At 42.6% G+C, this 26,714-nt stretch overlaps 1 protein-coding gene across 3 annotated transcripts in view; it reads right to left on the reverse strand.

Annotated features, from left to right (window-relative positions):
• Positions 1-13,124, reverse strand: part of DSP (desmoplakin) — a 43,775-nt gene extending 30,651 nt beyond the window's left edge. For 2 of the 3 annotated variants that reach the window (XM_023742909.1, XM_004388940.1), the window contains exons 1-2: positions 12,904-13,085; positions 604-706 (exon numbers count right to left, since the gene is read on the reverse strand). In XM_023742909.1, coding sequence (XP_023598677.1) covers positions 604-706; positions 12,904-13,085 — 285 coding nt within the window. Of the gene's footprint in view, positions 1-603; positions 707-12,903 lie in introns of all 3 variants that reach the window. The other variant, XM_004388941.1, reaches the window with a different exon arrangement.
• Between the last annotated feature and the right edge of the window lie 13,590 nt (positions 13,125-26,714).

A 26,714-nucleotide genomic window follows, 5' to 3' on the forward strand; every position in this document is an offset into this window, starting at 1 on the left:
CTGCAGTGTTTTATATCATGGAACCAGTGATTTCAAAGACTGATTTGATGGGATCCTAAGACAGCTCAGCTACCTCAAGAAATACCATGAGGTCCTACATAAATATTACCTCAATTTTCAAATTCATATTTTCCCACATTTTAATGTTTCTCAAATACAGTTGTTCTCACATTGTGGCCATTCTTCCTGAAAAAAATTCTTATTTAATGGATGGTATACATCACAACCCATTACAATCCAGTGACATGAACATGTCAGGTTGCATTTCTAGAAAGAGAATGTAATACAAAATCACATTAATAACAATAGGTTGGTGCAATTCCAAAAGGGTAGCAATTTGTAGGGTAAATATTTGTTGAGGACAAAAAAACAACTTTGTGTGGAGACTGGTTCTCATTGTTAAACCAACATCACAAGTAGGTTGAGATGATACACATCCCACTCTAATCTGTTTTGAAAAAGGCAGTCTCTCAAGCCAGTGATGTGAATGAGGTCAGCGAAGAAGGGCGGGTTGGCCAGGACAAGAAGCGCCTAAGCTAGCCAGGAACAACATCCATCGCTGACAACAGCTAGGGGGAATTGCCCAGAACAAAGACAACTCACAGGCTGCACGATCAGCTCAGCCCTCATCAGGCAGTCTGCGCAGTTCTGCAGATATTCCTGGATGGTGTTCTGGTTTTGGTGCCTGGACATCGTACCAGTTTGACTAATGGAGCAAACACAAAGAAACCAGACATGAAATAATTTTTTCAACTCTGAAATAATTTCACTCCTTTAGAAAAAAGTTTCAAAAATGGACAAAAACATTCCTGTATATCATTCATTCAGATTCACCAATGGTTAGCATTCACCCTGCTTCCTTCAGCCCCTCTCCCCTCTATGTGTGTCTATTTATTTATACATATATATTTTTTTCTGAACTGTGAGAGTAATCAGACCCTTTTACCTCCAAATATTTCAGTGTGTATGCCCTAGGAACAAGGACACTCACTTATATAACCACAGTACAAATTTTCTACAATCACAGCAAGACAATAATGGTGAAGAAATAACAGTATAAAGAAAGCGATGGAAAATTTCAATATCTTCCATGCAAAAACAAGCCCCTTTTCCTTTCAAGATGATCCTAGAATAAATTTTTCTATATAATGATGCTCATCAAAAAGTACATTTCAAAATACACGCTGATCTGGAAGAAGCATGGCAAAAACCTTAACACTCGGTGACGCTAAAGAGGAACGGTGTAGACTTTCGATAGTGTAAAAAAAGAGTTTAGTTCGCTCCATGATATAAGTGAATCCACAAAACAGCAGGGTTGTTAAAGCGGTTTTACTTTTTAATTTGCCATGATTCATCAGGCTGCAGCATGGTCTAGTACAACTTACCTTAAAAGAGATTTTTTTTAATTGTGGTATAATAATGTATAACAAAAAAATTGCCATCTTAACCATTTTGAAGTATACGATTCACTTTCTTCCACTTCAATGATAATTAACTACATTCACCATGTTGTGTAACCATCACCACTAACCATTTCCAAAAGTTTTACGTCACCATAAACAGAAACAGTGGTTAAGTGCTAGGCTGCTAACTGAAAGGTCGATGGTTCGAACCCACCAGCCGCTCCTTGGGAGAAAGATGTGGCAGTCTGCTTCCATAAAGATTTACAGCCTTGGAAACCCTATGGGGCAGTTCTACTCTGTCCTATAGGGTCTCTATAAGTCAGAATCGACTCAACGGCAACAGGCTTTTAAACAGAAACTCAGTACTTAAGAGAGATTTAAAGCACATCAAACAATCATTTCATGTTCAGGAAAAAGTCTCTTTAATGTGCTTCAAGAAGCTGGAGTTCCTCACTGGGCTTCAGAGCCACCTGGCCCTTTACCAGGACAATCCTAGCCTACTTTTATCTGTTTGACGTTCTGGACTTTCTCGTGTGTGTGTGTGTGTGTGTGTGTGTGTGTGTGTGTGTGTGTGTGTGTGTGTGTGTGTGCGTGCGCGCGCATTAAAGAAAGGATTCCACTGGTTATAAAAAAAGATTTGAAAACAATGGCTGTATTGTGCATTGATGGAGTAAGAATACAAGTACATGGGAAACTTCTCCATCACACCATGGGGATGGACTAATTTTCTTTTTCTGACACCTATTTGGGGTTCCTCCCTGCAAGCAAGGCTCCCCAACATGCCAGTACTAGCTGATGATGGGTGAGGAACCAACCTCTCCCTGGGAACCGCTCCCAGTGACGGCACCTGCTCCTCCAGGCAAGTCCAAGCAATGTGCCTCCTGAGCTGTCCACCTATCAAAACCAGGATGCCCACCCCGCCCTGCCCACATCGAAGAGTAAGTCTTTCTTCCACTCTGAGCCATACAAGAAATCTGGCATGTCTTGTACTCATTAGATGTAAATGAGTCCACATCTGTTGTCCTAACTTGTGCAAAAATTCCAGTTGACTTAGAACCGGAACATTTTCCAAAAGTATCTGTTACAAAAAATAGAGGAAAGAAATTAAAGCGATAAAGGGGAAAAAATTAAGACAGAAACCTCATTTAGAACACTATGGGGATAAGGAATTTCAAAGGTCTTCTGTAATATTCGTCAAAACGTTTCCTTTGGGGATGACAGTACACTTCTTCTGAAACTTAGAAATTCTGTTCAGCAATTTGGTTGAGAATACCAGTCCCAAGCACAGAATTTGAATTTGAGTGTTTTAAGCCAACGTCCCGGATGCGTTTCATTTCTGAGTGTCATGTAACTAGACAGGGACTGGGTAAAAAGAAACTGGGGTGTTTCATATTTTGTTGTCAAATGACTTTGAGCTATTTCTCATCACAGTGGAAAGCCAGGATTTCTTAAATGATTTAATAATATGTGTCACTGTAAAAACTATCAGAAGCTGAGCTATCAAACAGAGGCAGATAGGGGAAACTCAGTAAGGGGTATATAGGAACTTTGTACTATTATTGCAACTTTTATGCAAATTTAAAATTATTCTAAAAAAAAAAAAAAACAGACAGGGAGGCCAAACTCAATGGTGAATGAATATCCCAAAGTGTACATGGCAGTCCTTTTAAAGTGAATTTATGACACCCAAATTCATTTGACAACAAAATACAAAACTCACCAGATTCTTTTTACCCAGCCCCTATCTAGTTACATGACGCTCAAAAATGAAATGCATCCAGGATGTTGGCTTAAAACACTCAAATTTAAAATACCAGTGGATTTTCTCCATTTTTGTCCCCTCTTAGATTTAGAAGACAGTCCTACTTCTAAAGAGCGGTTTGCATCTCGAACCTACACACACTTGAACTTTAAAAAAAAAAAAAAAAAGGAAACTTTATATTTTGTTAATGATATTAAAAAAAAATTCTTTATGCTTTGCATATATTCACAAGTCCTTGATACCCACTAAAATCCTTGTGTTTTGCTCAGCATTTTAATAAATAGATTAACAACTGTATGAAAAAGAATAACGCATAGAAATCTAATCTTTTTATTTTAATAAAAAAAATTCAACTATCAAAACCATTTGTTTCCCAAAAATTTTCATCACCCCAAACAGAAAATCTCTACTCACAAAGCAGTAATTCCCCATAGCCACCTCCTCCGGCCCGAGGTAAAGACTAGTCTACTTTCTTCCTCTAGGCATTTACCTTTTCTAGAAAACTCTACTTAAGGGTCAAAAAATGAAAAGCTAAAGCGTTGAAACAATGAAATTAAAAATCTTTGCTATTTGCCTCTCGGAAAACATGATCTGACTAACCAAGCTTCATCGTATACGTGACTTTTCACAGCTGTGTCTGGTCCTCAGCCCAAAATAAATGTAGTCTATCTTTCATCCATAAGAATCCCACTTCAGTTTGAAGTACAACCACAAACATCACTTAGAAACAAACCTAGAGGAGAGAGGTAAGCAGGTCTATGGCTGAATCCATCAAAACAAGGTGGAGGAAGGGAGATTCAGGCCAACTGAGGGTTACTGACTGGGGAAAAGAGAATCCACCTTCACATATCAGTTTGCTTTGCTAAGTCCCGTGAAGAATCCACACAGAAAGCCTGTACTCAAGTCAAGGAGGAAGTGCAGGTAGAAAGGATTAGGACCCAGGTAAATCCAGACACCCCCCAGCTGTACAAGGCTGGATTGTTCAGCAGGTAGGCCAGGAAATCTTGCTTCAGGGAACCCATGCAGTTTTAAAGTTGTGTGTAATTCAAAACTTTGTAAGTCAGATCATGGTTTTTATTGACTATGTAATCATTTTAGATTTTTTTTCTTTTTATCCCACAAGTTTTCCAGACCTGTTTTCTCATCTGTAGGGCTAGATGACATGGAAGATTTCTTCCACTCACTCATTCTGTAACTCTATGAAACTGCCAAACTCATTGTTCCTACTGAAAATAATACGGAAGTCCATGTAAAGGCTAATAGTAACTTCGTTTCCTCTTCAACTCATATAGTACACTTGGGGGAGAAAGGTAAAATTCTATCATACATGAAAAAATATTTTTAAATAAATGTACTTATTTAACAAGAGTACAAACATTTTTAAAAATCCCTAGCCTCAAAGAAATGTTCCATACTGGTATATGTGGGTGTTAGCAATGGAGGCATTAAATGGTGTTAAGAACTGTACTAACAAGGTGCGAGGTTCAAGCTTTAAATCTCATTTCAGTACATGGTAGATGGAAGAAATGTTTTGTGTCTTTTTTAAGAAACAACAGGAAAACAAAACTCATTTCAATATTGACTTTCAAAGTAAAATGAGTAGCTATCTTTGAAAAAATAATATTTGTCCTTAAAAATTTTTAACTTTCTTGTAATTAGATTTTTCTTCAAACTCACAAAGACAAATGATTCATATCACAACGAACCTGCCTGCCCCAACGGTATTTTTAAAGTTCATTCTAAACTTGTTTAAACAAGTAATGGTTCCAACAGTTTGCATAAAGCCTCCTTCTACCAGTGGCTGAAAGGAAAACACGCTCTGGATTTTAATCCAAGGATGGACTACGTGAATGTGCGAACAATATTATAGAGCTTCCTATGTTTTATTTTACTACCTTCAAATAACACTCTTTTTTTACAACACAAGACTCCAAAATTAGCTGTCTTAAGGCAGTAGTTTAACACTTGTTGCTAAGAATATTACAGAAAGAAGGGAAAAAAAGGCATATATTTTGAAGAGGAGCATGCAGCATTATAAGCAAAAATACTGGCCTATGCCACTGAACTGTATTTATCTTTTTGTGTGCTTATACTTTCTCTCCAGTTGGACTCGAATCCTCTTAAAGGATTCCTTCTTTTCCGTCCTTCCTCTTTCTCCCTCTCTACCTCCCTCTCTCCTCTTTCCTTTGTTCATTCAATGAACGTAGGGTTTTCTATGTTTGCCAGACTCTGAGTCTTATATCTCTTTGCATTCAGGTTCATGGAATAATGGCCTAGGAAAAGCTCAACAAATATTTGTTGGAAATTATAATTATGTAATATATTAATATTGATCTTAATGCCTATTTGTGTACTTGTTATACTTTCCAAAGCATTGTTCGCATATATTGCCTTGTGTGAGTTCCTGTAAGGATCTTAATTAAAAAAAAAAGAAAAAAAAAGGTGAATTTTGCATAAAAACGTTTTCACTTCTTTTAAAGATGACACTCTAACTTCACATGACATCAGCTGAAATGTCATTTGTCCGTTCTTCAGAAGTTACAGCTCAGTGCTGCCTCCTCTATTGAGCTTTTCTGATTACCCCTCTGCCCCCAGAAGTCCACTCACCTTTCTCCGACTTGTCTCCTCCTCCCTTGCACTAGTTATTGACACACTTGCCTACCTCACTCCTGGAGAGCAAAGTCCCAGGGCTTAGTCATCTTCCACGCCCACACACTCCTACCAATACAAGGTTTTGCACACAGAAAGTGCTTAATGAATGTTTGTTTGGCTCAGCAGAGCAGGAGAAAAACAAAGGCAAATAAAAGACTTTGATCTGAGGATATTACTACCATCTTATTACCCTGATTTCAAAAACTCTCGACCAGAGATTGCATCTACCACCACCACCGCACCCCAAGCCCAACGGGAGAGTCAAAAACCTATAGATTTTAGAGAGGCTGCCTCTGATCCTTCATTTGGTCCTCGCCCAGATCTGGAAGCAGCACTCTAATAAAAGTTCAACTTCCTTTCTGTCAGTCCTCTTTCTTTTCACACTGTTTGGTGGATTGTGTCGAGGCAAGTGATCACACATCATTAACTTTATAAAGACTATGAAGTAGGGCAGCCTGGAGTCCACTCCCAGCTCAGCCACATTCAGATGTCCCCCCAGGAGTCTCAGAGAGTTCCTGCCTGGGTGACAAGGAGAACCCTCCAGTCCTGGGGGTGTGGTGAGGGTCAGAGGGACCAGGAATGTCTGCAGAGCACTGTACGTTAGACTGTCCCATTCATAATTTTCAGGACATCTCACAGCAATGGGGGTGGGGCGAGAAGCAAAAAATGGAAGAGGAGAAAGAACTAGACTTGAGTATTAAATGAGCATTTTCAGGAGCTCCTAAGATTACCTGCAAGACTCTAAAATAGCTGGCGGAGACCTTCAAAAAGAATGCTACATTTTAACAGAGCACAAAAGAGATGTATTGACGGGATAAGAAAATTGCGACAAAAATTTGTTCCTTTCCTTTATTAAGTGGGGCTGCCTACAAATATCTGGCCCTTAGAAATTCAAGGCCAAAATGGGGATTTTTATTTTGACTTACTTCCCTCTACACAACCTTTCATTTCACTGAACCCTAAAAAAACTGTTTACAAGGTTTCTGGTTATCAAGAAGCCAATACTTTTCTTTTTCAGTCGCCAGACAGATTAGAAAGCAATGGGGTGTTATGTTTGTGTGTCAACAATTCCAAGCAAAAACTTCCATCGGTTTGCTGCAGCTTCTCACTAACAAAGTCATTTTCACATTCATGAGGTTTTTGAAGAACCTGAACCATCCAGCCCAAGGTGTCTGTGGGGAGGTAAATGATTTGACTGCACTAGAATTTTACAGTATGTTGCTTCAAGCGAGTAGATCATTGTCTGAGTCTTGGGGTCTCTGGGACCCTCGCTTCAACATGAGCACCACGTGACCAGTTCCAAATGGCAGGACCCCTGGGGCCAGCCAATCTAGACCAAGAGGGAGAAGATGAATGAAAGATGTGGCAGTGTTCCCATGCTCTCTGTCCACTCTAGTGTCAAGGCCTCCAGACTGAGATGATCTTCCAGAACCTCCTAGTCTGGAAAGACAGGTTGGCCGAGAGTTAAGACTCCTAAAGTCACACCCAAGCCCTGCTTTGCTCCACCTTGAGAAGTCAGCATTGAGGCATAAGGGGCATCAGCAGTTTTTCCTTCCTAAGTCATTTCAATCAGCTGAACACAATGAAATCATGCCCATATTTAGAGAAAAAATTAACTACTTGTTGAAGCTGTTTTGTCCTATTTAATAGGTCTAACCAACAATTAGTTTGCTTTCTGCATCAGTTTTTTTCCCCCTAAGCAGATGAAAACTCTACAAGAGTATTAATGAAGGAATATAATGATTTTGAGGTATTTCACATGAGCACAGTGACAAACGCAAGAGATTAAAAAAAGGTAAAAACTTACTAGAAAAGAGTTTACAAGTAGAAGAGAAAGTCTAACAACTAAGGTTGAATCTTTTCTTGAGCCATTGTGGTATACTGGATTCAAATCTAACTCAACCACTTACTGTGTGTGACTTTGGCCAAGTCATTTAACTAACCTCAGTTGCCCATCTATAAAATGGGAAGTTTGCTGGGAGGCTTGAGACAACATACATAATACACCTAGCACATCACTGGTGTTTAATAAATGGTAACTATTACTAACCAATATTGAATATATCATAAATATTCAATATTATTCAAGAATACTGAATACACCATAGACTGCCAGAAGAATGAAAAATCTGTCTTGGAAGAAGTACATACAGAATGCTCCTTAGAAGCGAGGATGGTGAGACTTCATCTCATGTACTTCTCCAGTCCCTGGAAAAGGACATCATGCTTGGTAAAGTAGGGGGTCAGTGAAAAGGAGGAAGACCCTCAACAAGATGGACTGACACAGTGGCTGCAACAATGGGCTCAAAGACAGCAACGATTGTGAGGATGGCGTAGGACTGGGCAGTGTTTCATTCTGTTGTATAGGTTTGCTATCATTACTAACCATTGGTTTGATATTTTTATAAAATACGTAACTTCCTCAAATTTAATAGCTATTGAAATGGTTATCAGCCATGTATTAAGATAAACTGTATACTATTCATTCTATGAGTCAGTCACCCAAGCCCAAAGCCCATTTTCTCAGATCCTCCCTTGCTTCTTGACATCCAATTCTTAGCTGAAGCTGTCACTCCACCTGGGTAATACCTACTTTCCCATTCCACTCACTGCCTTCATCCTCCTTCAGACTTTCATTACCTCCTTCTGTAACTGGTACAATCGCTTCCTTAAGTTGACTCCCTCCTGCAGTCTGTCCCCACTGCATGCCACAGAAACAGTCCTAAAGCTCAGCTACGATTATTTTATTTCTCCATTCAGAACCCTCCAATGGCTCCCCTCTACCTATGCAAACACCTCACCATGGCATTCAGGTTCTCCCATACTGTGGCCCCAATCTATCCTCCTTTCGTCTTACTGCTTCCCTTTAAGTGAATGCTCAAAAAGGAGACCATGCCACAGGCCTTGAATTTGCTCAGATTTTCTCATGCTCTTCTCTCCCCCTGGAATGCTCTCCGCCCACCTATCTTTGGCAGCTGAAATACTCAAAGGTCAAATTCAACAGTTTCCTTTATAAAGGAGCCCTGGTGGTACAGTGGTTAAACACTTGGCTGCTACCGGAAAGGTTATTGGTTGGAACCACCAGCCACTCCGCAGGAGAAAGATGTGGCAGTCTGCTTCCTTAAAGATTTACAGCCTTGGAAACACTATGGGCAGTTCTACTCTGTCCTATAGGGTCGCTATGAGTCAGAATCAACCTGACAGCAGTGGGCATGTCACTAAGGTAATCAGTCAGCTCTACTCTGTCGCATAGCGTTGCTCTGAGTGGGAACTGACTGACGGCAGCACATTTGGTTTGGGTTTTCCTTTATGAAGTCTTTCTAACGCACCCACTGCCAGGTGTTATGTGTCCTTAAGAAGCCTGTTAGGCCATTTACACCCCTTGTACATTCCTTCAGCCTATAGTACTGCAGTACTTGTGTACTCACCTTCCTTTAAAGAATATACGCTCCTTTCAAGAAGTCCTCATATTTTCACCTTTACATCGCCCCCTAGTGCACACAGTAGGTGTTCAATAAATGTCTGCTGAATGAATAAATGAATTTGAGATGCATCCACTGTGTCGTTATGGAACTGTCCAGTCTATAAGACAAGCCGTGAAGGCACAGGGTTACGGGAGTGCAGAGCACCGGCCACAGGTGAGGAACTGCAGGTCCTTGGGCCAACTCAGCCAGGAGTGGACTGTGGGATCTCGGCAAGGCTCAATCTTCTGGTCTCTATAGTGGGCTTCTGTAGACTAGGTGATCCTTCGCACCCTCTCCGTCTCTAAAATTCAATGCAAGTGGACCAGCTTACCTCACACTAACTAACAGGCTTCGTTTAAACAGTAGTTAAAACAAACTTTAAAATATACATCCACTAATAATCACGTGAATTTTGGTTTTCGAATCATGAGATCGGGAGAAAAGTATGAACACTATACTCACATATTTCTGAAACTTAATGAATATATCTCCTTAGCTGTGGAGATTTGTCACTTTGCCACCATCCTTACTCAGGTAACAAATTTCACTATGGATTCTAATTCATTTTATCTACAAGAATAAAACAAGAGCAATTCTGCCTTAACTGAAAACAAACAGTATAACATCCTATATAAGAAAAAAATCAAGAGTACAAATTCTCAAAAATATACCTATTATATTATCAATAATGTAACATTTACCAAACATTAACAAAATATGAAGGAGAACCGGAGAAGAAGTTAAATAAAGTAGTTGCAGAATTAATTCAACCTAAATTAGACACAAAGGATTGGGGGGTAGGGGGAGAGAATTACAAATGAGTTATAAGACTGTCCTGGTTAAGCATCTGGCTGCTAACCAAAAGGTCAGCAGTTCAAATCCACGAACCGCTCCTTGGAAACCCTATGGGGCAGTTCTACTCTGTCTTACAGAGTTCCTGTGAGTTGCAATCAGCTTGATGGCAACACGTTTGTTTGCTTGTTTTAACTCACAAGCATTCTTATTAATGTAAAAGACAAACAGAGGGGAGGTATTTACAGTCACTTTAAAAGGAAAAATAAGATTTGGGGGTCTCTACACATTCATATTAGTTGAATTAGGGAAAGGGCTAAACTTACTATTAAAAAATCACCAACATAATTCAGCCAATAAAGTAGTAGTTTTTTAAACAAATGAGCTTAAATTCAGCCAGTAGTTTTCACATTGGTTTTTGTTCTTAGAAAAACTTTTGGTCAGAAAAGTACTTATTAAATGCTTAGTCATCATTTATTTAGCACAGGGCAGCGGATCCCTTAGTTAATGTGATCCCTTGGTTAATGTTGCATCCTACTCCTGAAAAAATCACAAGCCACAGGCCACCAAATCCCTCTACCCAAAACCGCCAGAAAACCAGGTGTAGGTGCATACGCTTTCTGCCTTCCGTCAGAGTCACCATTTTTTAAAATGCAAAAGCCAGCATCCGTGGGCCATTTTGTATTTTATTAATTGCTCAGTTCAGAAGGGTTGACAGTGCCACTGCCACCTCACCCGTGCAGGTCCCTACAGGCTTGGGGGGGAGGGTGGGGGAGCCTCCATTACCTGGTTCAGGAAGGAATGCACTCAGGCTCACTGAAGCCCAGAGACCAGACCTCCTTGGCAGCCCCGGGAAATTAACACTAGTGGGCAGGAATAACACCCTTCCTCAGACTCAGGTAATTTTTCACTTGGGTCTGTTTTCCCTTCTCAGAGAGATGTAAAACCTGACAAGTTTATAAACAAGCTTTACATCAGGAAAACAGAACATGGGAAATTATGCTGTATTGCGAATAAACAGCCTCCCCAAAATTATACGTTTCCGTGAAGAAACCACCTCTTTTATGCAGTTCGTTAACCGATTAATTGTTTTAAATATTACTTCTCTACAAAACGTAAACCAAAGGGATGGAATAAACAATAGTACTAATTACTGTCTATTTAAAAGATAAGGGCTCTAGGATAACCAAAGCATATTTTAAAAATAAAAAATTGTTGGTTCATAAAATGCTGAAGAGCTACCGAAGAACCCTTGGAAATTCTGGCTTGGATTAAAACAATGTGCTTCCTAAATATTGGAATACTGGGAGGAAAAAATCAAGTTCTAGAGTTAAACAGCTGGCAAAGTTTTAAAATAAACTAAAAACCTAAAATGATAACTTGCAAAACGTCCTCCTCATTCCTTCTATTATCGGTACTTTTTTTTCCTGGAAATCCCCAGGTATATTTTGTTCAGAAAACAAAGCTTCAATATTGTGACAATTCTTTCCTAAGTCAAAAAGTGAAAATAAATTAAGATGCTCCAAAAAATAATAATAAATCTAAGCAAAAAACAGGTTGCAACTCCAGGAGTTCTTGTCTTCAAAACTGCTTACAAAACAAAAACCCTTTGGAGTGTATTCTGGTGGCTCCTCCCCAGCCTAAGGCCACAACGCAGAGACAATATTGTTCGCGAGCCCTGGGCCGCTCCCAAAAGCCCTACATGGGCAGGCCTTGCAGGGGGAGGCGAGGGGCACATGCGGCCAAACTCTCCCGGCTCACGTGGGCATCCAGAGTCCGGCCCTGGGGACCAGGTTCCCTATCTCCCCCCACCATCAAAGGACCCCCTCGGTCTCTTTCCGCGATGATCCCGAAGAGCTGGACCCAGCCCTACTCCCGGTGCGCCTCTCCCGGCACCTTCGCCAGGGCGGCCCGCTGCGTGGCGGGCGGGCGCGCCCAGTGGGTGCGGGAGCCCTCGGTGCCACAACCACCTGCTCACACGCTCCCGTTCCAACGGCACACTATACGACCGCGCTCGCGACCAAAGCACTGGGGTCGTTCATCGTGTGCTTTTTTAAAAAGGAGCAAACAAAGGGCCCAGCCCGCGTCCGCCCTGTCTAGAAAGCTCCGTCGGAGGAGAGAGGGGACAGACGGAAAGGGGCTCCCTCGAGACGAGACCCCGCGCTGGCGGGACGTGCAGCCTCCAGCTGGGCGCCGTCCGCGACTCAACTCCCCTTGGTGAACCGAGAGCCCGGGAGCAGGCGCAGGTCTCAGGGTGGACAGGAAGGTAGGAGCCAGCGGGGACCGCGGGGCGCCGCCCATGGGCAGGCCGCAGACCCCGTGCCTCCGCTGGTTTACGTTTCGTTACAGCTCAGGGTTGGCTTCTGTTTTCACAACCACGCCTTGCTGACCTCCCACCTGCCGGCCAGGGAAGCCGGGAGCCCGAGACAAAGGCGATGCGGCCGGCCTGGCAGAAAGGCAGCCCCAGGGCCGCAGAGACGACCCCCAGAAGTCCCCTCGCGCCCTCCTGGAACCCCCCCCCCAACACACACACACACACACACACAGGCGGGGTTTGCACGCCCCGTCCTGCCCCGGCCGGGTTCGCGGGAAGGGAGCCAGATGGGACCGAGTCCCGGCTCTCGGGAAAGGAGCCGCTCCTCTCCCGGCACTCACCCACCCTCCCCACTCCGGTCAGCGAGTGCACTGGGCGCGGGACACCTGGGCGCTGTCCCAGCCGGGTCAGGAAACGATTTTGTGATCTCCGGCAAAAAACTTTTCTCTTTCTGGACCAGGTTTCCCTCTCCACCCCCCCGCCAGCTTCCTAGGAGTCGGCTCGGAGAGCACCCACCCGTAGCCGTCCGAGTTCAGGTCGGTGACCTGACAGCGCCGCGTGTAGTACGTCCTGCTGGTGGTGGTGCCGCCGCCGCCCCCGCCGCCGGTCGTCTCGTAGCGCAGGTCTGGGCCGGACTCGGCGCGCGTCAGGCGACCCAGCGTGTTGATCCGCGGGTAGGAGTCCCCGTTGCAGCTCATCTCGGCGGCGGCACGCAAGAGCGGCTCAGCGCCGAGGCATAAGCGAGAGCAGCGGCCGGAGGAAGTCCGAGGAGGCTTAATAAGCACAGAAAAGCCGAAATGGTGGGGGGCGGTGCCCAAGTTTCTCAAGGACGCTCCTCTTGGCGGGGCGGGGCCGGCAGCTGCGGGCGCGGTGCGGCGCGGTGCGGCGCGGTCCGGCCCAGTGGAGGTTGGGGCGCGGGAGAGGCGAGCTGGGAGCGCCCGGCCGGTGGTGGAGCAGGAGGAAGAGCTGTGTCTCGGAGGGTGGCGAGAGCGCAGAGGAGCTGTGTGCGGGCTGGGTGTTGGTGTTGGTCGGTGGGGGCGCGAGGCTCCTCCCCGCTGCTACCCGGCGCCAAGGCCACACCTGGCCAGTTTCTTCCCAGGGCGGGGTGCGGCTGCCGCGCCTCCCCCACTCCCCAAAGGTGTCACTGACGCGCCCCGGCCGCCCTCCCCACCTGCGTCCGCCGGCCTGCGGCTCCGCCCTGAGCCGTCGAAGCCTGAGCAACAGCTAGGAGGAGCGACGGGGGGCGCTTGCGGGGGTGCTGCGCTGGGCGCCCGAGAGCTGGGCCCCTCGCCTTTGAGGATTTCCTCGGTCCCCAGGGCGGAAATAAGCTGGAAAATAAGAACCTTTCGATTGGACAGTTATTTATTAAACATCTACTTCTGCTTATCCCTGGAAAGGATGCCAACCCAGCTTTGAAAAGAAACACATAATTGAGGAGAGAATGCTTAGATGATAGGCTTTTCTTTTCCCTAGTCCTCTCTCCCCCCCACCCCAACCCCCCACCCCAGCAATCCAGGAAATTGCCTCCGAAGTCCGATTTTCGACGTGTAAAAAACGAGTTTTACAGAGAACCGTCGCTCTCTGGAGTAGTCCTCACCGTACATGCTTTCTTTGACTTGGAGATAAAAAGGAAAACATTGCAGTTCTTTTCCGTGGGTAACGTGAAATATAAATTACAATTCCTTTTATTTTTCCTTTTCATGGTCATTTTAAACGAGGAACTGAAAGGCTACAACCCCCAGCCCCAGTCTCCAAATTTTGCAAAAGAATCATAGGAACGCTCGTCTTTCTTGGCCCCCGAGCATCTTCTCCCCAAACCCGGCCCCTTTCGGAACTCGGAGCTTTTCTTACAATCAGTGGCAAAGGCCCTCCTGGGATTGAGCCTATCTGAGAGCTGCAAAGAGCCCTGGACAGAGATCACCCACGTTGTATAGATGAGTAACTCTGAGCCAGAACATTCCAGGGCCACTCCCAGCTGGTGGCTGGGAGTTAACTACCCCGTAGTCTCCACGAGCCCTGTTTAGATATAGGCTCAGTCACGGCATCCATCAGCTGTTTTTGTAACTTGGGAAATTATTAAGTTACTCTTTAATAAACACCATTTAAAGATCTTTATTATACAACATTTCTCATCTTCCTAAACAATGGCTTCTTATACAGTGTATTTCTGAAAATGTTTATAAACTGGAAAGAACAAAGATCAAACTATATTTGCATGTTGGGAGGAGTTTTCTAAAATTTGCGGTATTATAAAGCCCCTAATTACACCTTACCTTTTGGGCACAATCTTTGACAAAACATCCCATCCTTTTTCTTCACAATAGACCACAGAATTGACTTGCTTAAATCCAAGGAGTCAAAAACACTATAGGATAAATGTTTACCGCTATTAGCCCACCCAATAATTTTTCAGTTTCCTCTCATTTTTAAAACAGGCAAAATGTGATAAAGTGTTCAAATAATTACACAAACACTAAGGTGTAGACAAGACAGTGTTTCTTCTGAAACTGAATCAATGTCTAAAGTCAGCCCCAGCACAAACAGCCCATGACGGCCATTGGTTGGAGGGAAGAAAGGACCAGGTGGAATGTTTCAGAATGTCATTGAGCACAAGTTTACATTACAATGTGCAAAGTTTGAATTAGGATGAACTCCCTCTGTGCACCTCCTTTGTGCAGCAAATATTGATAACCACTATATGGAAAGGTCAATGCCAGACTCTGGGAAATGCAAAGATGAATAAGACACAGTCATTGTCTTTTAAAACATTATAGTAAAACTTCAATTTAAAAAAAAAAAAAAAAGATTCCTTTTTTCCCAATACTATGTAATTAGAAGGGGATGTAATTACTGCATAGTAGAAGTCTTATAAATAACATGTATCTATGAACCTCCTCCATTATCAAATGAAAGCTCCAAGCAGCCAAGGGGCCCTTCTGAGAGCTCACAGTTGGTACTCAGGAGTCAGGCTACACACAGACCCCAACACCACCGAGACTCCATTTACAAAACAGGGGCAAGAGGCAAAAAGCACAATGCACCAATTACACACCTCTGGCCGTCATTGCTTCCGAGCCCATCTTACTGTTTCCTGCACTTCTTCAGGTATTGTGAAGACCCCAAATGGCTTCCAGCTAACCGAACACACCAGGTCTGGAAAGAGAATGGCTTTCATTTATTTTTCTCTAAGAGGGATAAGGTCCCTGGGTGGTGCAAACAGTTTGCACTCGACTACTAGCCGAAACGTTGGCAGTTCGAACCCACCAAGAAGCCCCTCAGAAGACAGGCCTGACAGTCGGCTTCCGAAAGTTCACAGATGGGGTCGCTATGATTCAGAATCAACCCTATGGCAACTAACAACAACAAAAGTGGATAAAGAGGAAATAGGAGGATGAAATGAATAGATTGACATGATAGAGAGATGGAATCCAGACATGCACGCGACATTTGTCGGCTAAATTGACTCCATCTCATGAAAGTATGTTTGACTCCTTGGATTTAAGCTGGTCAACAATGTGGTCAGTTGTGAAAAAAGGAACAAGACATTTTGTCAAAGATCGTGCCAAAAATGTGAGATGTAATTAGGGATTTTATAATACAGGGAGGGTTAGTAATCAGAAGACCATGGGTCTTATCTTCGTGCTACAATTCAATTGAGCAAGAGCTGAATTTCTTCATGTGCAAAATGGAAATAGTCATACTTGCCCTGCCAACCTTTCAGATCTACATGGAAATGACATCAAATGAGATAAAATAAGTGAACATTCTTGAAAACTGTGAAGCATTATATAAAGCTAAGGTTATTGTGGACTGCTGTCGAGTCGGCCCCAACACATGGCAACCTCATACACAATGGAATGAAATGCTGCCCGGTCCTGCGCCATCCCCATGATTGGTTGTGGATTGGACCATTGTGATCCTTAGGGTTTTCATTGGCTGATTTTTAGATGTAGAGTGCTAGGCCTTTCTTCTTAGTCCATCTTAATCTGGAAGCTCCGCTGAAATCTGTTCAGCATCATAACACCATGGCAAGCCTCCACTGACAGTCAAGTGGTGGCTGCGCATGAGGTTGGGAATCAAACCTGGGTCTTCGGCATGAAAGGCAAGAATTCTACCATTGAATCACCAATGCCCCCAGAAAGCTAAGGTACCTGTTCCAAGCCAAACCCATTGCCGTCAAGTTCATTCCAACTCATAGCAATGCTTAGAGTAGAACTGCCCCATAGTGTCATCTTTACGGGAGCAGACTGCCACATCTTTCTCCCATGAATCGGCTGGTGGATTTGAACCACTGACCTTTCAGTTAGCAGCCAAGTGCTTAACCACTGAGCCACCAGGGCTCCTTCATAAAGCTAAGGTACCACCCATTAAACCAAAAACTCCTTTCTGGACATGAAATTTTAACCTTTAGTGTTTCTGTCTTTCCCCATACGTGAATGAGTAAAACTCCCTCTTGGAGACATTTACACATTCGTCCATTTAAAAAGCAGTTATTTAACAGTATACCCCGTGCCTTATGCTAGGTTGAGGGCTAGACACAGAAAGATGGGTGAGGTATAGCTCCCGCTCTGTAGGATATCAGGGTTTGCAACAGGAAAACAATCACAAACAAGTGTGGGTATGCTGTAATAAAGGTGTGTGTGCAGAATTGTGGGACACAGCAGAGGAGTGTTTCTTACAATAGGCTTAAAAGTTCAGAACCCAAAGTCTGACAAAGCCCTCACCAAGGTCAGCTATTTTTTCCCCACCACTTATAGATACCTCCCCTTGTACTGATAGAGACAAGTCACTGGCATGCCACTTTCTCTCTGTGTGATCTTGGAAATGACCTTGCAGTTAGGAAAGAGACATTTGTCATATCCTGAGCGTATTCTTAAAGCTAAACAAAACATCTGGATTTCAATGAGTCTAAGGATCCCTTACCTGCTCAAAATCCCATGGTAATGATATCCGTCTCTCTTTTTTGGTAAATGATGCCTTTTCCCCAGAGAAGATTTATAGCCCGTGAGTTAAAACAGCTCCTTGGCCTGCCAGGGAGTAGTATTTTAAAAGTTCTGTAAAACTTGGGATTGGACTATAATGTGAGGTAAAGAAAATGACTTTTAAAATGACAGACAAATTTTAGTAGTGGATGTATATGTATATATATACATAAAATATTTACTCTCTTTTTTATTCTTCCACTTGTATGAATAAATTAGAAAACAAAGCCAAAAAAAACTCAACCCGTTGCCCACAAGTCGATTCTGACTCATAGTGATCCTATAGGACAGAGTAGAACTGCCCCATAGGGTTTCCAAGGAACGACTGGTGAATTCAAACTGCTGACCTTTTTTTTTTGGTTAGCAGCCAAGCTCTTAACCACTGCGCCACCAGGGCTCCGAATAAATTAGAGTCCTCCAGAGGTAATGAAATCTGGGTTCTCAGTATCACAAAAATAAAATTGCTCCCTCCTAGTTAGAGTTATGAGTCAGAATCAACTTGACGGCAACAGGTTTGGTTTTTTTGTTTTTTTTAGTTAGAGTTAAAGATGTGGTAGTCTGCCTCCACAGAGATTTACGGCCTATAGATTTACCCCATGGGGTCGCTATCAGTCGGAATCGACTGGATGGCAGTGGGTAGTGAGAGTGGTTGGAACTATCAAAAGATTTCATTGATGAAAACAGCTTGATAAACGATATAAAGTCCATTTCAGAAATTGGAACAACGTTTGTAAAATATATACCGTATTCTAGAGCTATCTTTATTTTCCTTGGTTCAAGTGCCCTTCAGGAACAGGAGAATTTTTCTGTTTGTCAGTTTATTTTGTGGCATTTTTTTTTTTTTTTTTTGGCCAGGGGAAGGTGGTTCACTTTTTAGAAATTAAATAGCTGAGATGAACATCTCAAATACATTTTCTGTCACTGTGGTGATGAAAGATAGAGAGACTTGGTGGCGCAGTGGTTAATCACTCAACTGCTAACCAAAAGGTCAGCGGTTAGAACTCACCAGCTGCTCCGCGGGAGAAAGATGCGTCAGTCTCTTTCCATGAAGATCTACAGCCCTGGAAACCCTATGGGGCAGTTCTACTCCGTCCTCCAGGGTCACTATGAGTCGCAATTGACTTGACGGCAATGGGTTTGTTTAGTTTCGGTTTGGTGGTGATGAGATGTTTTGGTTACCACTTGCTTTACTTTGTTTTTTGCACAAGTAATCACTAATAAATTGCACTATCCTTCATGTTTTAAAAGTAATTTTTTTTGACTGCCTTTAATTAATAGCATGAATGATGAGATTCATCCATATTTTCCTGCATGATCTTCCTTTTCATTAGGAGTCCAAGTTTGCAAGAGGGAGCCTTAGGTGAAGGGTGGGGATGACCATCACACAGGGGCCACCCACCAAGCTAAATAATAACCCACATTTATTTTAGTGTGCAAGCCACACAGTCAAAAAATGGATTACAAGAGCCAAATACACTAGCCTTTTTAATATATTCTCAAAGGAATTTTCTAAATGTATCATGATTGGGAGGGACTGTCAATCTAAGTAGAATGCTAGCATTGGAACACTTACTCAAACTTCTGCAATTATCAAGTCATGATGCAGATTATTGCTGGTAAACCAGTTATCAGCAAACACCATATGGATATATAATGTGCTAACAGGTATGTGGAGAAAACTTATTAATAGCTAGTCAGCCTTCACTGAAGGAATACAAAGTTTACATTTCATAGAGAATTTCAGAATCAAAAGCTACTTTAAAGAACTTCTACTCCAGCTGTTTCCAAAACTTTTAGGGCCTCAGAACTCTTTCTCCAAATGAAGCCAGGAGAGGACGTGCCGAGGTGGAGCTGGGCTGGTTGTAGCCCCCATGGGAGCCCGATTCTGCGTCCTGCACCTGGACCAGCTTTCTCTAAGCATTTCTCAACCGAGAAAGATTACTGAATGTGCAAAGCACCATCGGAACCTAAACCCACATTTTTTTGTGACTGACACTTTTTTTTTAATTGTACTTTAAGTGAAAGTTTACAGAGCAAATTAGTTTCTCTTTCAAAAATTTATACACAAATTGTTTTGTGACATTGGTTGCAATCCCCACAATGTGTCAGCACTCTCCCCCTTTCCACCCCAGGTTCTCCATTTCCATCCATCCAGTTTTCCTGTCCCTTCCAGCCTTCTCGTCTTTGCTTTTGGGCAGATGTTGCATACTTGATTGATCTAAAGAGCATGTTCCTCGTGTGTGTTATTTTTGTTTTATAGGCCTGTCTAATCTTTGGCTGAAAGGTGAACTTCGGGAGTGGCTTCAGTTCTGAGTTAGAAAGGTATCTGAGGGCCCTAGTCTTGGGCGTTCCTCCAGTCTCTGTCAGATCAGTAACTGATCTTTTTTTGTGAATCTGAATTTTGTTCTACGTTTTTCTCCTGCTCTGTCTGGAACCCTCTACTGTGATCCTAGTTAGAGCAATCGGTGGTGGTAGCGAGGCATCATCTAGTTCTTCTGAGCTCAGGCTGAGGAGGCTGTAGTTCACGTGGTCCATTAGTCCTCTGGACTGATATTTTCCTTGTGTCTTTGGTTTTTTTCATTCTCCTTTGCTCCAGACAGGATAGGACCAATAGATGTATCTTAGATGGCCACTCACAAGCTTTTAAGACCCCAGACACTACTCACCAAAGCAGGATGTAGAACATTTTCTTTACGAAGTATGTTATGCCAATTGACCTAAATGTTCCCGGAGACTATGGTCCCCAGCCCTCAGCCGCAGTAACTCAATCCCTCAAGGTGTTTGGATGTGTCTAGGAAGCTTCTATGACTGTGTCCACTTTGTGTTCTATTATACATATGAATATACATGCTGTACATACAAATATGTATGTAAAAATATCTACAGCCTAACCTATATATGTATGTGGGTATACTCCTATATGGCCTCCTTCCCCTATTCAGCATATGTATCTGCTTGTAAATATTCAAACCCACATTTTTAATAAGAGAAAAAAGTGAGTTCCAGAGAGGTTAAGGAACTTGCCTGGGTGGCTTAATAACAAAGAAAAGTTTCTAGTCTAACGCATTTTCCACCATGTCATAATTCCTGTCCAGCTGGGTACAGAACACATTTTTGGGCAATGATGAAATGTCAGTTTAGTATCAACTTGACAAGAAACTCTCCTCGCAGTAGTTATTTTCCGACATAAGACACATAAGATGTCTGGATATGTGGTAACTATAAGTAACAAGAGTCCCTGGATGGTGCAAACCATTAATGCACTCAGCTGCTAACTGAAAGGAGGTTCAAGTCCACCCAGAGGTGCCTTGGAAGAAAGGTCTGGCAATCCACTACTGAAAAATCAGCCATTGAAAACCCTGTGGAGCACAGTTCTACTCTGACACGGATGGGGTCACCGTGAGTCAGAGTCGACGTCATGGCAACTGGAAAAAAATAAGTAATGAGCCTAATTTGTAGAAGTCACACCAAGAAATTACCCTTGTTGTTTTTTAGTCTTATTCCTGTAGGTAACTGAATAACTGATTGTTTTTCTTGGCGTCCTCAAATCATAGTGCATGTATTTTTTTTTTTCCCAAATATAGCTTCCATCATTTAGAAGAAACTGGGGAGTCACATACCAAACAACATAAAGTCAGAACAGAAGCTAAGTTATAAATGATCTGACAGCCTCACTTTATTTAGGTGAGTGTAATGCAAACATAATGTAGCCCAGTGTCTGATGTGACATAGTTCAAAACCGTAGACGTTCTTAAGCAATAACAAGGCCCCACAACCATTATCGTCTTATCATCAGAAAGGATTTATTGCCTATACATTGTTTCCGTGTTCCAGAAAGGAGAGTGTTGGCAAAAGAGAGATTAAAGAATATGGAAAGTGTCCAAGTTCCCATCTTCAATTATCTTAATATGAAAAGCAAGAGACAAAATATGAAACAGAAACCCACTGGTAACAAAAGTGAGCCTCTAAACAGAGCAGAAGCTGGGCGAAAAAACCACCTTTGGCTTCACCTGGCTCTCCTAATCCAGGGTTGCAATTTTGTCAGAGACTTGGTAAAATCACAGATCACACTGAGGAAACCTGATTCAGACGCCTCCTTGTGCACCAGCCCTGAGAACTTGTTTGATTTCTAAGGCCCCAGTTGGTGAGGGGCAAGCCCCAGATCAGAGCTGAGAATTTACTCAGCAAAGCAAGTGAGAGCCTTGCTTAGAAGGATAAACACAGTCGGGGATTTTCTTTTTTCTCCCCTGATTATAAAAATATACACAACCAAACAAAATCCCTTTGCCGTCAAGTCGATTCCAACTCATAGCGACCCTATAGGACAGAGTAGAACTGCCCCATAGGGTTTCCAAGGAGAAGCTGGTGGATTTGAACTGCCAACCTTTTTGGTTAGCAGCCAAACTTTAACCACTGCACCAACAGGGTGCTCTCTCTCTGTCTATATACATAAACTTACTGTTAAATATTCAGAAAAGACAGAAGGGAATGGAGAGAAGCTAAGAAAATGTCACCTATAATTATACCAACCAGACAAGACAACCATACTAAGCATTTTTGGAAGATTTCCTTCCATTTTTCTTTTCCGATTAATTTTTTACCTAACTGATGTCAGATAATATAGACAAGTTTGAATCCAGCTTCTTAAGAGCATTATATCATAAACATTTTCCAGCATCATTAAAAACTTCTTGTTAGATCGTTTTTAAAGGTGCCCAATAGCTTCCGTGGCATTTGATTTTAAAAAGGGCCCTTGGAAAGCGTCAAGGTGCAGATCCTGGAGCTTTCCAGGAGAATGATCCCCTTCTGTTCTAGAACTTTTCACATCAATGGCAAATAGCATTCACGGGGAGGGGCAACAAGAGGGGGTGAGGCAGTGCTGAAGCAGTGAGCAATTGCTTCGTTTATGGCAGTTGCCAACAGTCGCCAAGCTGTGTTTGGGAAAACAAGCCTGTCGTGGGGCATGGAGGCAGTTCCCTGCAGGGCTTCCCAGCAGTGCTTCTGTGGCCCTCAGCACTGGTCAGAAACCAGGGAGACAGTTTCTCCCAGAAACCTTCAGGAATCCGTGGGCCATTCGCATCTGGAAAGCTCCAAGAGAACTGGACTACTGCTGGTTTCTTTAACTAACTAGCTCCTTGTGACTTTAACTGACTGCTCACCACGACCCGAGAAAGCTTTCATTATCAAGGGCTGGATTCAAGATAAGTTGCGCAGATCAGAGAAAAGCGTTAAGGATTGTTCCTTCCGCCGTAAATCAATGCTCATGCCAGCAACTCTAACTTGATTCGATTTATGCCTTTTTTTTTTTTTTAACTAATTTGCAGCATTTTAACCTGAAACATTTAAACCACACTGACACAAGACAGAAACTTTTCAAATTAGGAAAAGGTTATAGCGTAGTTCGGCAGCAGTTTCAAGGAACCCATGAAGCAGTTCAGTCTTGCAAAGGCGGGTGCCGGGAGTAGCGCACGGTTCTTGTGAAACCGGACTGCCGGCTCCCTGGAGTTTTAACTGCTTAGCAGTTTGGCTCCTGGGTGGAGACAAATTGAGTCCTTTCCCACCAAGGTACTCAGAAGAAACGTCATCTGGTCGTCTGTCATCTCTAAACAACATTTTATTTTGCTTTACTGAATAAGAGAAAAATAATCCAGTGATTTCAAATTGGAATTACTGTGTTCCTAAAACAAAAATAGATATTCCTATTTAATGAACGCTTGAGAAAGTATGTAATATGCGGAAGGAGGCTTTTTTTTTTTCTTTTTACAAAAATCTGTAGACTGCAGAAAGACTTGTCTAGCTTGTATTAATAAGAAATACATCTCGATCCCAGAGTTATCATTATAAATAAATGTTAAGAAAATAAGTGTGTTCATATAGACCAGGGAGTCCTGGTGGCACAGTGGGAAAGAGCTGGGCTGCTAATCAAAAGGTCAGCAGTTCGAATCCTTGGAAACCCTATGGGTTAGTTCTACTCTGTCCTATAGGGCCGCAATGAGTTGGAATCAACTCCACGGCAACGGGTTTAGTTTTTGATTTTATATAGACAAGGATGTGGAAGGATGGCAAAAAATGTATTCTAAAGTAATAAAGAAAAACAATTCTTCAATCATATGTATAGTATAGTCAGATTTTACATTAAAAATTGCATGTCAGAAGCAATGTTAAAGTGATATTAAGACAGGTTATCACTGGGAGATGGGAACATGGGAGACTTATTGGCTAGATTATACATTTCTATAATAATAGATTTTGAAAGTATGAATATGTAATTTTATAAGAAAAAAGTAGCTTTCATACCTGGCTATGAAAATGAAAGTGAGATTCCTAGTACTTGAGCTTTAAAAATCTAATATTTATCAATATGTTAAAAAAATTATAATTCCGTTCATTTTTACAGACTCTTACAGTTTTGTTTTTTCAACATTAAAATTATTATAAACTTTTCCTTTCATTTACAGATTTAAGAACAGTAGTCTTTGTCTTTTGCTTAGTTGTTGGTTCTTATCACTAATTTATCTCCATGCTCTCCCTTAGTTGTGTAAATCTTTTCTCAATACAAACACTCACATCAGGTATTCATTCTATGAATTTCGTCTGCTAGAAGAAATCTTTCCTGGAACCTGTCTCTGACTTGCTCCAATCTGAAAGGATTGCTCTCTAGATCTGCTCCTCAGCTGTTGATATTGGGTCTCATCTTGAGGATTCCCTTTATCTGTCTTGGCACTGGACCCTCTGTTTTCTGGATCCCATGTCTTCCACTTTCTTGGTTTACACACATCTTCCAGCAACTTTACTGAGAAAGAGTGCATGGAAGGCAATTTTTTTGAGAATTTCCATGTCTGAAAGTATCTTTATTCTACAAACACATTTCATTAATGTGTTGCTTACATATAGAATCCTAGATTGGAAATAAATTTTCCTCAAATTTTGGAAGAATCGCTTCTTTGCCTTTTGTTTGCCAGATTTGCTGTTGAAAAGACCAAAGTCACTCTGGTTCTTTATATATTTTATCAGACCTGGTTTGCACTTTGGATGTGTTAGAATCTTCTCTTTTACCCTAATATTCTGATATTTTGTGATGATGGTCTTTGCTGTGGATCATATTTTTACCCATTCTTTCTGATATTTGAACACCTCTTACAACGTGAACCTTGTGTCTTTGAGTCCTGGAAATTTTTCTTAAATTATTGTATTGATGTTATTCTCCCCTACACTTGTCTGTCAGTTTGTCATACTGTGGTGGTTTGCATGTTGCTGTGATGCTGAAAGTTGTGCCACTGGTATTGCAAATACCAGCAGGGTCACCCTTGGTAAACAGATTTCAGTGGAGCTTCCAGACTAAGACAGACTGGAAAGAAGGAGCTGGCAGTCTAATTCTGAAAAACTTTGCCACTGAAAACCTTATGAATAGCAGCGAAAAATTGTCTGATATCTGATGGAAGATGACCCCCCCTTAGGTTGGAAGGCACACGAATACATCTGGGAAAGAGCTGCCTCTTCAAAGTAGAGTCGACCTTAATGATGTGGATGGAATAAAACTTTCAGGACCTTCATTTGCTGGTGTGGCATGACTCAAAATGAGAAGAAACAGCTGCAAATATCCATTAATAGTTGGAATGTGGAATGTATGAAGTATGAATCTAGGAAAATTGGAAGTTGTCAAAAATGAAATGGAGGACTTCTGGCAACATGGCGCTCTAGGCAGAAGCACCACGCCGTCCCTCCACAGCAAAGATCTGAAAAACTAAGCAAAACAGAGAAAACAGCAATCCTGAAAACCTAAAACATCCAATGAAGAGATAAAGAACTCAGCCAAGCACCAAATGGAGTGAGAAAACTGACAGAGAACAGAGAGTGAGGAGAGATCCATGCAGAGGTCCCTTACCAGCTAATGCAGCGCGGATCTGCCATCCTGGACTCCTATCAGAGACCAGCAAATAGGGGGTACGAGAAAGCGGCTTTACAGAGCTTCCAGCAGGAGACAGAACAACTGGTAATTGGTGATATATGCTTTCCCACCTCCCACCCTTCTTCACCCCCACTCGGCCTCCTCTGCTTCCCACAGCCACTGTCTCTTGGCCAAGAAGCACCAGCTGCTTGGATTCCACCCGTCTACACTGACCGACTCCCTGAGTGCCATCTGTTGGCTGCTGGTGTTGCTTTTTTTCTGCTTCTTTTGATTTCTTCCTTAACTCTCACCACCTCCCCCTCCTTTCGCTCAAATACCTGGCTCCGTGTGCCATCTTTGCTTCTTCCTGGGGGACTGCGGAGCTCCATTCGGGTGTGGAACTGCTTCCCCATCTGGGCTGCCATGCCAGTGGGATCCCGGGGCTTGTGTTTGTTTGTTTGTTTTGAATTGTTTGTTTTCTTTTCCTTTTCTCGAGTTGGGAGCCCATTCTGGCTGGGCAGTGCTGCGCGGCTTGGGACCTACCCCCTCAGCTTGCACAGACTTGCAGAGGTATCCCTGAGAGCATTTCTTTTTTCATGGGTTTTTTTTTTTTCCTGTTTTTTGGGGGGCTTTTTGTTAAAATTTATTTTGTTTTCTTTTCCTTTTTTTCCCTTTTTGTCTTTCTTCATTACTCAGTTTCTTGTCTCTTGATACTTTCCTTCTCTTCCTGTCCCCTGTATACCTGGCGCTGAATACCTCTACACCTTCTAGCCAGGCTGTACTGCAACACCTGGGAACAACTTCCCCAGACCTTGTAGCCACACCAGTGGGATCCCTGGGAGCTTTGCTGTTCTTTTTTCTTTCTAATTTTTATTTATTCATTCTTTTCTTTTCTTTGTTTTTCTTCTCCTTCCCTTGTTTGTTTTTTCTCCATTTCATAGTCTCTCATCTCTCCACTCCAATGGCAAGCTCCCCTAGCATTCTTTTTTGTTTGTTTGTATGTTTTTGGCTCCCGTTCCTCTCTCTTCTCTCCCATATCCATCTTAGCTCCACACATCACAATCTCCCCCTCTGTCTGCCTACCCACATCGTGTGCTTAACATCACACCACCAAGCAGCAGAGGTACAGCCTACTGGAACCTACGCTGCACTGATTACCAACCTGCCCTGGAGGTGTAGTAAGTGCCACAAACAACCCATCCCAGCAACTCCTCTTCAGCTAGACCTGCCCTGCTGTACCATAGCTGAGTGACTGACTCTGCCAATTGGAGAAGGAGGCAAAAAGTATTTTGCCCACAGATGAGCAAACAACAAAGAACACACAACCTGCCTGCTCAGACGTAGCTAAATAAAAAAAAAAAGAACAAAACAAACAAATCTACAATCAATAAATGAGAAAAATAACTACTGAATGCCCCGCAGACAGCAGACAATATCAAAACATTTACAAAAACAGG

The sequence above is a fragment of the Trichechus manatus genome, unplaced genomic scaffold (genome assembly GCF_000243295.1).
Source record: "Trichechus manatus latirostris isolate Lorelei unplaced genomic scaffold, TriManLat1.0 scaffold00223, whole genome shotgun sequence".
In the NCBI taxonomy this organism is placed as follows: Eukaryota; Metazoa; Chordata; class Mammalia; order Sirenia; family Trichechidae; genus Trichechus; species Trichechus manatus.